The 12,752-nt window shown below is 42.9% G+C and overlaps 1 protein-coding gene across 1 annotated transcript in view; it reads left to right on the top strand.

Annotated features, from left to right (window-relative positions):
- Positions 1-12,752, top strand: part of fat1a (FAT atypical cadherin 1a) — a 75,666-nt gene that overhangs the window by 47,867 nt on the left and 15,047 nt on the right. The window contains exons 8-12 of the mRNA XM_053480303.1: positions 1,670-1,945; positions 2,521-2,731; positions 5,031-9,098; positions 10,027-10,223; positions 11,040-11,193. Coding sequence (XP_053336278.1) covers positions 1,670-1,945; positions 2,521-2,731; positions 5,031-9,098; positions 10,027-10,223; positions 11,040-11,193 — 4,906 coding nt within the window. The remainder of the gene's footprint in view (positions 1-1,669; positions 1,946-2,520; positions 2,732-5,030; positions 9,099-10,026; positions 10,224-11,039; positions 11,194-12,752) is intronic.

Below are 12,752 nucleotides of genomic sequence, written 5' to 3' on the forward strand. Positions count from 1 at the left end.
GGCATGTTGTTCAGCCCCTCGGAGCTGATTCGAGTGAACGAGGGAGGGGCGTTTTGTGTCCAGAAACGGGCCAGCTCTTCCGGGATGCTAGTTTTTTCCTTCCACAAATCTACTAACACACGCGCGCGCACACACACACACACACAGATATACACACACTCTTTCTCTTGAGTCTCACACGCTTTAGCATTTCTTTCATGCCCCTGCATTCATATAATTCTCCCTCACAGTCTAATAAAGGACTTTTCCGCTGCGCTACTTTCTCCACGCTAGCCTTTTATCCCAGCTAGCGTCTCCGCCAATATCCATCCAGTCATCTTATTTCTACATCAAAGTTAAGAATATCGGTATCGTGTCTGAGGCCGAGTGTTGGTGTGCCGCGCACGTGCCTGCTTTTTGTTTTGTGTCGGGGGTTTCCGTGACCAGGTTAAGCCGCCGGCGCCCAGATAATTACCCCGCAGTCCCCGCTTTGACATTTAACTCTGTTCGGCTGTTTTATAACCGTTAATGAAACGCAGGCTTTTACATTATCGTGGCGAGCGACTTTTGGTATTTAGAGAAAGAAGATGTCAATCCGTAACATTTTAACAACGCCGCCCACCCGGTGCTCATCTCTGGGTTAGATTGGATTCGAAATATCAAGCATTTATTCGCTTGGCTAAGCAGCAGTGCTAAAATAACAACGACAACAACAACAACAAAAAAAATCTAATTGCTTGAGTCTGATTAGCAAGGGATAATTGCGCTTTCTGTTTTCAAGGCTGAAAGATACGAACTAAATATCACGCCGAGTTTCATTTGCGTGACGGTTATTAAAATCTCATCGGTCGGGTCCGAGTGTTAATGCGCACTAGATTTGTTGCTCGTTTGGTGATTTGCATTTAAAGTGAACAAACTTATCTCGAAACAAAACACGAAGGCTAATCAGAATGAAAATAATTAACGTCTATGCTAACAGTTGCAGAGTAGCTACACAATGTTGAGTCATCCAGGTTTTCAGTTAGACACTAGCTAATAACTAGCGTAAAGTTTTTTTTTTTTACAACTCTAATCAACACACGATAATTGAAGAACATTTCTTCACATCAATTAGTCATACAGCTTTGTTTTTTTAAGATACTTTTAAAAATATTTAACCATAAATAGTTCATGGTATTTTTTTATTGTTTTATTTATCAGTTTATTTATTATAATGGTCCTCTCACTGCCTGCCCGCAGTACCTTCACGACCCACCAGAGGGCCGCAGCTCACAGTTTGGGAAGCGTTGTTGAACAGCATTATATTATAATAACAATACACTTTTTGTGTAGCTAGCAGAAATGGATTGATGTAAAAAAAAATCTTAATTTAAAAGTAAAAAATTAATTTATTTATTCATTATAAATGTCCTCTCGCTTCCCATCTGCAGTACCTTCATGACCCACCAGAGGGCACGTTTTGATAAACGCTGTTATTATATCATCGTAACAATATACTTTTGTGTTTTCATTAAAATTAAATATGGTACATATATTCATATTATGAATATTATAAAAGTGTTTAATCGATGATTCTGAAACTAGAATCTAAGAATTTCACCTTGAAGACCACTAGCAAGAAATTGTACAAAATTAGCATGTGAGTAAGATGCACTGAATCTTCTTCTTCTGTTTTTTTCCCCCCTACAAGGTTCTCATCAAAGTGATCGACACCAACAACCACCGGCCTCAGTTTTCCCAGCCGCGGTACGAAGTGAATGTGCCAGAGGACGTAGCGCCCGATACCGAGGTGCTGCGCCTGAGCGCCACCGATCAGGACGAGAAGAACAAACTGACGTTTACGCTGCTGAGCAGCACCGACCCGTTCAGCCTGCGCAAGTTTCGCCTGGACCCGGGAACCGGAGCGCTGTACACAGCTGAGGCGCTCGACCACGAGGCCATGCGCCAGCACACACTCACAGTCATGGTACGAGATTGTCTATCTGTGTGTGTGTGTGTGTGTGCGAGTGAGTGTGTGTTTGCAAAGATGAGAAACATTTTGGGCATTTAATTTATTTTTTAAATGAATACTGTGGTGCTAAGAGTTGCCGACGTTGCGAATGTTTTTAATCATGAAATATGAGCTTTTTTCTCAGCATTATTGCAGAGGGTTTAATTCGCGACGTATGAGGCTATTACGCTGAAATGAACTCACAGACACTTTGTGGTCCAGGAGTTCTGATTGATTCGGTTTGTTCTTAATTAGTTCAATTTGTTTCTTGTATTTGTGTGCGGCGCTGTTTATTTAGTCGAATTGATTGCTCACTGCTGTTTGAGATGTCGAGTCGCTCGTGCATCACCTCACCTGATGTTCGTTCTGGGTTTGTTCGTCAGGAAAAAAAAAAAACATCTTATTGATATTCTCGGGAGTGTTCGATGAAATGGGAAAAGAGCTAGTTTTTTTGTTTTCTACACAAAGTCTTATATATATAATGAGTTAAATTGATTATCAAGGACCCCGGCAGGACTGTTTTAACCTCTCCTGTTTACGCTTCTCCTAAGGTGCGAGACCAGGACATTCCGGTCAAGCGGAACCTTGTCCGAGTGATCGTCAGAGTGGAGGACGCTAATGACAATGCGCCGTGGTTTTTGGGAGCGCCGTACATGGGACGCGTGTTTGAGTCGGCCGCTGTCGGATCGTCCGTGCTGCAGGTCACCGCCTTGGACAAGGACAAAGGACAAAACGCTGAGATCATCTACAGTATCGAATCAGGTGAATTTTTCTAAGCGAGTGTCAGTTTAAGTCGACTTGATTACAGTTTTTATTATTAATATTATTATTTTTATTATTCTATATAGACCTTCACAAATAGTAGGAAGGTAAGTAGCCAATGAAGAAAGATAAAATTTGTAGATTTGCGGCATGTAAAGCATTTGTTAGAAGTAATAAAGATTATCAGAATTCGAGTTTGTATTCCTGACCTTCTGTGAAACCTTTAACCATATTCAGGGGACCAGCAGGCACCCCAAGCTCCCAGAGCGAGTCTTCCTTTATTGCTGAGGTTTAAGACATAACCTTAAGAACAATATAACAATAGCTCCCATGGAGATTAAAGTTAATAAAATAAAATTAAATCCAAAGGAATCGAGACGATGCAGCTATTTCTCTTAGGCCACTTTGCCCAGCTGTAGAACAAGGAAATAATAAGAGCCAAAAAGAACTAAAATGTACTGAATGGATCAGTTTAAATCCAAGAACGACTTTATATCAGTCGCTAATTGTAAATCAGAGTTTTTATTTGCCGGTAATATCCGGATTTGGACAGGTTAGATTAAAACAGAAAAAAGTCCTGGTCCTAGTCAAAATGTTTTGTCGTAACCCTTACATAAAACGTAGCTTTAACTGCAAAAGAGCGTAATACTTACTACTCCCCAAAAGGGGGTGCTCTTTTATTGTGCCGTACCTGCTTCTCTTTGTAGAATTAAATTAACACAGTGCCGCAAAATAATCAAGAGGAGAGAAAAAAACAGCCCACATTTAAAAGTAACGTTTCCCAAACGGTTACTTCTTATTAAATACTCTTATTAAATAATTTCTGAACAACAGACAAGCAAGAAACAGTCATAGCGGAAACCCTGGTCTGCGTACACAATTTTTGTTTTGGGTGCGATTTTCTGTACTTGGAAGGATGGCCGTTGCTGTGGAAATGATATTGAATTACAACAAGGGCAATAATACTATATAACATTGACTACTGTCAGGGTTACTGTCAAGGATAAGTAAGACCCAAAATTTATTTTATAGCAGTTCATAAATTGTAGTCAAAAAATATCCCAAATGCCTTCCAAGTGGTTTTGAAGAACGTATCGTGGAACCCTTTTATCTGCGAGAGCATTATTTCTCTTTTATGTTATGTGACTGTTGCTGTTGCAGTTGCAATGGAAAAAATCCTGGTTTTCATCATACGCGTCTTCCAGGTAGTGAGGGATTAATGCTGTACACCCTGAAACAGGCGGTATCATTCGAAATGCTCTCGAAGAGAACGTCCAAGTTTACGTCCTGCCCGCTCATGTTTATGGCCTTTAAATTTCGTCTGCAAAGCGCGACGACACATGTAAAGGTTCGGAGAGCATGAGGTGACGTGCTTTGACAGACCCCAAGCGGTAGGCAGAGCATTCCTGTCATGTCAGGAGCTCCTACATTTTCCCTTGTGTCTCTATCCCGTAAAAAAAAGCAGGGAACCAGCGAGAGATGAAAGTCAGAGAGTTTATGTGTCCTGTCCAGTGGTCTCCATCCCACCAACCTCTCAATCATGAATGGCACGTTTGAAAAAGAGAAGACGTCACGTAGAGAGGGGAGGGGGGTGTGTGCGGCGAACAAAGAGGCGGGAAGGGAGAGAGCAGAACGGCCATAGAACGAAGGATAAAAAGGAAGAAAAAAATGACATAGACAAATTGAATAGGATTGTGAAGCATGCAGTAGGCTGGTGGATTCCTCTCTTTTTCATTTCCTATTATTGTTGTCTTAATAAATAGCCAGTGTTTGGACAGCAGCGTGGGGATGTTTCTCTGACACAAAGTGCTATCCTGAGAACGCACATTTCTTGAAGCGTCTTGCATGACTTGATCTAACTGGAGTGTAAAGTCCAGACAGTCAGCACTACCCCTAGACCACACACTTCTGTTTTTTTTTTTATTTAGTAATGGAGGTCAGAATCTGTTCTCATTAAAAAAATAAATAAATAAAAAAGTTGGACAGCACAAGTAACATATTAGGTATCACCTGACAAAAAAAAAGACCTAGCAGATGATGTAATCAGCTGAAGTTTTAGTAAAAAACGTCACCTCAGTCATATTCTGTGGAACAATAATTACTGATAAAAAAGAACCAAGATGATTGTAACGAGAGTTAGATCATGACATCTCATTAATATTCTCAAAGAATTTGTTTAAATATTTTGGTCAGAAAAGATGTTGAAGTACAGTTTTGTTGCATGAAAGAATTTAATAAATCAGTACTTTAGCCAAGCATGGTAATATGTTTTTTGTTTGTTTTATTGCCTCTTTTGCAGGAAATGTGGCTAATTCCTTTGCAATCGATCCGGTCCTCGGCACCATCACTGTGGCAAAAGAGCTGGACCGAAGCAACAACAATCACTTCGAGCTGACAGTGAAAGCTACAGATAGAGGAACTCCGCCTCTGAGCGCTTCAGCGACCGTTGATGTCATTGTTACAGTCTCGGATAACGCCGTACCTAAATTTACAGATAAAGAGTTTTCTGCAGAGATCAGTGAAACTGCACTTCCTGGAACTTTTGTAAGTTTGGTTACAGCCACCAGCCAATCGTCCGTCTTCTACCAGATCAAGGAAGGCAACGTGAACGAATCGTTTGACATTAACCCCAACTCTGGAGTTGTTGTGACTCAAAAGGCTCTGGATTATGAAACTATTCCATCATACACACTAACCATTCAGGGTTCCAACATGGCTGGCCAAGCTAGCAACATTACACTTACGATCCACCTAAAGGATGAAAACGATAACGTTCCAGTTTTTATCCAGGAGGAGTTTACGGGTGTAGTTAGTGAGTCATCACCTGTGAAAACTGTTGTCCTGACCAAGGATAGCACTCCTTTAGTCATCCGTGCTCTCGACGTAGACCGTGACGCAAACGCTAGGCTGGTCTACCAGATTGTGGAGCCATTTGCCCACAACTACTTTGCCATTGATTCTAGCACTGGAGCCATAAGAACTACAACCGAGTTGGATTATGAACAAAAATCTGTTTTCCGGTTCACAGTTCAAGTACATGACATGGGAATTCCACGTCACTTCGCAGCCAAGGCTGCTAACGTGACCATTCAAGTCATAGATGTCAACGATTGTCCGCCACAGTTTAGCCAGGACATGTATGAGGCGACAGTTCTCATGCCAACTTACAAAGGCGTGAAAGTCATTATAGTAAATGCGACGGATGCTGACTCGGGACCAAACTCTAGACTACTCTATTCGATTGCAGACGGTAATATTGGAGACAAGTTCAAAATAGACTCACTCACAGGGGTTATTACTATTCAAAATGTTACTCAACTGAGAAGCAGGTATGAGCTGAAGGCTAGGGTGTCTGATGGCAGGTTTTCCAAAACTACTTCAGTCAAAATCAGCATTCGAGAGAATAAAGCAAGTGGTCTGAAGTTCACTCAAAACTCCTACAAGGCTTTTGTACAGGAGAACTCCTCGGAAAAGAAAACGCTGGCAGTCATTGCCGCCGTGGGAAACCAAGTGAACGAGCCACTATTTTACACCATTTTGAACCCAGATAAAAGATTCGAGATCAGCCGTACTTCTGGGGTTCTTTCCACAACTGGCATACCTTTTGACCGTGAGGAACAGGATGCTTACGACATTGTTGTAGAAGTAACTAGAGAGGACAAATCATCTGACATGGCTCACATTCTTATAACAGTAAACATCGAGGACATCAACGACAATCCACCCATGTTTGTCAACCTGCCTTACCATGCACTGATTCAGAAGGACACCGAGGAGGGCCAAGTCATTAGACAAGTGACCGCCATGGATTCGGATGCGGAGAATAATGCTGACATAAGGTATCATCTACAGGAACTAAACGAATATATCCAGATAAGCTCAAGTGGTGAACTTTCACTGAAAAAGTCATTTGAGATAGACTCCTTGGAGACAGAGTTTATAGTCATGGTTGTGGCTACAGATGCCGGGGAACCACCATTGTCAGCAACTGTCGAAATTCGTATAACTGTAGTGGATAAAGCCATACCAGTGTTTGAAAAGCCTTTTTACAGTCTAGAGATCCCTGAGAACGTACAGCTGCATGTTCCTATTATCCATATACAGGCTAGTAATTCAGAAGGGCCAAAGGTAGTATACACCATCACAGAGGGTGATCCTTATAATCAGTTCTACATCAATTTCAACACAGGTGTTATTCAAGTGGTACAGCCACTTGATTTTGAGACACACCCTGCTTACAAGCTATGTGTCAGAGCCACGGATTCACTGACTGGTGCTAGAGCTGACGTGTTTCTTGACATAATTTTAGAGGATGTGAATGACAACCCACCTGTGTTCCTTTCCAAGTCTTATAACGCAAGCCTTTCTGAAGCATCTGTCATCGGCACTGCTGTAGTACAGATATCTGCTATGGATGCAGACACGGGTAACAATAAACTTCTGTCCTACCAAATAGCCAACGACGATAAAATCTCTGAATATTTCACTATCGATCGAGACACCGGTACGATCTGGACAGCACGTATGCTAGACCATGAGGAGAAGACGCAACATAAGCTAACAGTCCGAGCCGTCGACAGAGGAGTTCCGGCGCTTTCCAGCGAAGTCATTGTGACGATTGAGGTTATAGATCTTAATGACAATGCTCCTGTGTTCTCACAGAAGGTTTATGAAGCAGCAGTCAGTGAGCTGGCTCCACGTGGTCATTTCGTGACGCAGGTTCAGGCATCGGACGCCGACAGCTCTGATAGTGCGAAACTCGAGTTTTCGATCTTGTCGGGAAATGAAGAGCAGAACTTTGTTATCGACAAAATATCTGGAGCTGTTGTGATTTCCAACCACAGGAAGCCACACATGAAGCCCTTATATAACCTTAACATTTCTGTGTCTGATGGTGTATTCAGGAACTCTGCAATTGTAAAAATCACTGTAAAGGGTGCAAACTTCCACAGTCCTTCCTTCCCTCAAGTTGACTACATAGTAGAGCTTCTAGAAAACTCTGCAGTAGGAACATTAGTGGCAGAGGCTCCGGCGTCGGATGAAGATGCAGGCTTATATGGGCAAATCACATACCACATAGTCAACGATGTCGCTAAAGATAAATTTTCTGTAAATGAAGATGGTGAAATTTTCACTTTGGAAAGCCTCGATCGTGAGAATGCTTTGGAGAAAATCATTCAAGTCTCATTGATGGCAAAAGATGGTGGTGGTAGAGTGGGATTCTGCACCATCAGTGTGATCCTAACAGATGTTAACGATAATTCCCCACAGTTTAGAGCTGCAGAATACAAGGTCAACATAGGGTCAGATGTTCCTCGAGGAACGACGGTGGTTAAAATTGCAGCTTCTGACATGGATGAAGGCAGCAATGCAGACATAACCTACACTATCGAAGCAGAGACAGATAACGTATCTGAGAACTTTGAGATACACCCACTCAGTGGGGTCGTTGTGACTAAAGAGAGTCTCATCGGATTAGAAAATGAGCTCTATGCCTTCTTTGTGCGTGCAAAGGATGGTGGTAACCCTTCAAGATCTTCTGTAGTCCCAGTCTATGTTAGAGTTCTTGCCCCGGAGGTCAAAGTACCAAAGTTTGTTGAACCATATTACAGGTTTGCCATTGAAGAAGATCGTCCTATCGGCTCACAAATAGATGTGATTCAAACAGAAAGTGACCAGCCAGTGATTTTCACCATGGTGAAAGGTAACACCCTGGAGAGTAACAAAGATGAAGTTTTTGAGATTGATCGTGACACAGGAGCTCTGAAGCTGGTAAAGAAACTTGACCATGAGGCCACCAAGTGGTATCAATTCACTCTCCAAGCACAAAGTGAGCATGAAGGCAGTGAAGTCATGTCTTCTGTCGAGGTTAACATCCAGGTCAAGGATGTAAATAATAACAGTCCCGTCTTTGAGTCAGACCCTTACAAAGCTGTTGTGGTTGAGAATCTTCCAGGAGGCACCTCAGTTTTACAGGTGAAGGCGATGGATCTAGACTCAAGCACCAATGGGCAAGTGAGCTACAGCCTGGATCCTGTCCAAGATGCTGTGGACATTGCAGAACTGTTTGGCGTGAACAGCGAAACGGGCTGGGTGACCACACTGAAGGAGCTGGACCGCGAGAAGACAGACAAGTACACCATATCGGTCCTGGCCACAGACCGTGGAGATAAAGTACAACTTACTGCTAGTACCAAAGTTGAGGTAACGGTGGCCGACGTGAATGATAACCCACCCAGATTCACGGCAGAGATCTACAAAGGGACAGTGAGTGAAGACGACCCTCCCGGTGGAGTGATTGCCATCCTCAGCACAACTGACGCAGACTTCGAGGATATCAACAAGCAAGTCGAGTACTTCATTACAGGTATGTAAACTACTAAAACATGTAAGTGAAATTCAAACATTTCCAATTGTATGTAGACCTTAAAGAAATTGCTAATTCTGACTATGGCTAATCGACAAGCACTCAATTATCCTGCACTAATAACAGCTTATCACTGCCGAGCCACTTAAACCAGCCAGTATAAAGATACCATCTGCTCGCTCAAATATTCTCCCCATTCAGTCTGTAAACAAGTTTCAGATTACAAGCCTAAATATTTAGGTCAGTAAAAAAAAAAACCCTGCATGTGTAATTATTCCAGTAACTCTTCGGAATTGGCTGGGGAAAACGGGCAGGCTCTGGTGTTAATTAGCTTGTGTGAAAAACTCTGCCAAGCCGAATATCCCGAGATCTTAGAAACGAGGTTGTGATGAGCATCTGCTTGTGCCTTGGCAACCTTAACCCCTTTGTTATGGTTTTTTATGCAGGATTACATTGAAATATAAAGCTTGCAAAATGGCATGTTAGGGTACTTTCGCAACTGTCGTTCCATTTGTCAACTTTAAACAAGGGCGGATATTTTTGGTATTTTCGCTGTTTGGTTTGGTTTCATAATGTGCAAACCGAAAAGAGAAACAAAATGTCATCTAAGGTGAATGCAGGGCTGAAAAGCTTGTGTTCTTGTAAAACTCTTTAATTCATTGATCAGAGAAGTATAAGCAAGCAGCTTTTGCCCTGGGTGTGTAGAAATCACACAGAAAGGTGTTTGTTGGCGGTTTCCGCAGCACTGCAGCTTTGTCCATTGGCTCAGTTCAATATAATGCCCAGCATTTTCACTCTAAAAATGTAAACACCCTGTGAAGGCGAACCCTAACCATTTGAACGGACTAAGACCCCATATTTATGTACACCCTACATACTGCTGTCAAACCTCTGTGCCAATGACTTTGTTCTCTGTGGCTGTTTGAAGGTGGCGACCCCCTGGGGCAGTTTGGTGTAGAGCACACACAGGGCGAGTGGAAGGTTTTGGTGCGGAAGCCACTGGACAGGGAGGAGACAGACAATTACCACCTCAACGTCACGGCAACAGACGGCACCTTTACCACGCGGGCTCTGGTGGAAGTCAAAGTGTTGGACGCCAACGACAACAGTCCTGTTTGCGAGAAGGTAAGATCGCGATGAGTGCACGTGGGTGGTCGAGTTGACCGGGCGTCTCATGGCATTAAGAAGAACAAAAGTAGTTCATGTGGTAGCGCTCATATTTAATTAACGATTGTTGTATTGCGTTTAAAAGTAATGCAGGTTTAATATGACTTATTTAACAACCATTGGAAACATTTTTTAGATTTTCGCTTAGTAAAAATTATGGAGAGAAATCACCATGGACGCCCGATGCGATTTTATCCTGATACCTAGCTCCCCATTAGATTTTTATTGTGATTCTGTTAGTATCACGATTTTATAAATATCCCGATACAACCTCATGCTTTTTTTGTTAGATTTTGTTACAATTCGAAACAAGCTAAACAAATAATTTGTTTAATAACTTGTAAAACAAATAAAGAGTAAGTTTGTCTTTGCCAGACAGTGGTTGAGGGAAGCAGCATTGGTTTCACTAAGCCGTGATTTTTTTGGAAAGGTACTCGTGTGAAACGTCGTGTTTAAAAGACAAAAAGCATCATTCTGTGCGGCCGAGAGCTTCGAGAGTCGTTTCGAGGACGTAATACGCCTCAATTGTGTTTGAATTGCTCCCTGATTTGTTTTTGTTTTCTTCCACGGTGGGACTGTTTCGAATATCCGACACCCTCTCTGTCTCGGTCTCCAGGTCCCTCGCTCACTTTCTCTAATTCGCTCCAGTTTTCTTGCGTCTATATTATTATTTCTTTTGTCCACCCACATATATATATATATATATATATATATATATATATATATTGTTTGTTTTTGTTCTACAATGTCCTCATTACCCGTCTCTGTCTCCAGTCTCTGTACTCGGTGCGAGTCCCGGAAGACGCCGCACCCGGGCGTTACGTCCTCCAGGTCTCTGCTACGGACGCAGACATCCGCTCTAATGCTCACATCAGCTACCAGCTCTCAGGAGCCGGAGCCGAGCACTTCAGCGTCGATCCTGAGACAGGTACAGAGAGACAGATAGTGTGTGTGTGTGTGTGTGTGTGTGTGTGTGTGTGTGTGTGTGTGTGTGAGTGTGTGAGTGCATGTGTGTATGCGCGGTTCTCTATCGGTGGCATGGCTCATATGAAAACTGGCGTTGTTTTGACAGTCTCAGTGCTCCCAAAGCTGTCTACAAACACACACACACACACACACACACACACACATCTTGAGGGTCCCATTTTTTAATCTAAATGGCATACCTGCATAAGCAAAATCCCAATAGCTTCACACACACACACACACACACACACACACAGCCCTGCAAGTAATTTAAGATGCAATATTGAAAAAAGACGAGGCTGTTTAGTCGTCTGACGGCGCTTATTAACTTCTCTCTCTCTCTCTCTCTCTCTCTCTCTCTTTCTCTCTAAGTCTTTGTGAATTAAACATTACACACAGCCAGAAGACAAGCAGTGTGTGTGTGTATGTCTATATGTGTGTGAGCATGTGTGTTAGCATCTCATCATGCCGCCACAACACAAAGCCTATTGTGAAGGTGCTAGTCGGCAGCTGCGAGCAAGAAGCCTGTGTGTGTGTGCATATGTGCGTGTGTGTGTGTGTGTGTGTGTGTGTTGGCAGACTGAAGTAGCGCTGCTGTTGTTGGGTGTGGGATTAACGTATCTGCAGGGTTTTCTCCTCATTTTTTCCCCCTGCTTTTGTTCAGCGGAGGAAAAGAAAAGGCGCTTTGTTGAAGTTCCGCGATGCCAAGAGTCCTGCAGAGAGACACGGCTCCAAGCGCTCTCTCTCTCTCTCTCTCTCTCTCTCTCTCCTGCTCTCCTTCCTTCTTTTCTTTCTTTTCTTTCTTTCTTTTTTCCTGAAGCGAGGTGATTAAAAACAGCTCGCTCTTTCATTCTTTTTCTTTCTTCTTTCTTTTTCAATCACTTACTCAGTTTCCGCTTTCCCTCAGTCAACCCCCCCCCTCTCTCTCTCTCCTTCTCTCTCTCTCGCTCCTTTAATTATTTACTTTTCTCATCATCTGACAGTCATTAGCCGTGAGCAGCAGTGTGGGTTTGTTCTCTTCCTCTGCTGGTGTGAGAGCTTTCTCTGAGCAAACGTGTCCTCGTCCTTCTCTCCGTCCAGCCGAACAGCCACACTGCCCCCTACAGGACACAGCCGGCTCAGCACCGGCCGCGCAGTTCACACTCGGCCTTAGTGTCTCACTGTTATAGATTAACGCGGTTACACACACAGATACACGATCACACACCCATATAGACTCATATAGGTTGTCTGACATGTATTCACACACGCTGTCTCTCACATCACAGCCACACACACACACACACACACACACAGACACAGTCTCTCTCACATGTATACACATGCACGCACACACACAAATATACACACACCGTCTCTCACGCACGCACAGATACTGTCTCTCACACACATTCACACACTCACGCACACACATACACACACATACAGTGTCTCAGTCATTTGTCAATCTTTTCCTAACTACCCTTTTTCTTTTATTTATGTCATTCTTTCTTTTTCATCTTTCAGCATCTGTCAAGATTT

The sequence above is a fragment of the Clarias gariepinus genome, chromosome 20, assembly GCF_024256425.1.
Source record: "Clarias gariepinus isolate MV-2021 ecotype Netherlands chromosome 20, CGAR_prim_01v2, whole genome shotgun sequence".
Classification (NCBI taxonomy): domain Eukaryota; kingdom Metazoa; phylum Chordata; class Actinopteri; order Siluriformes; family Clariidae; genus Clarias; species Clarias gariepinus.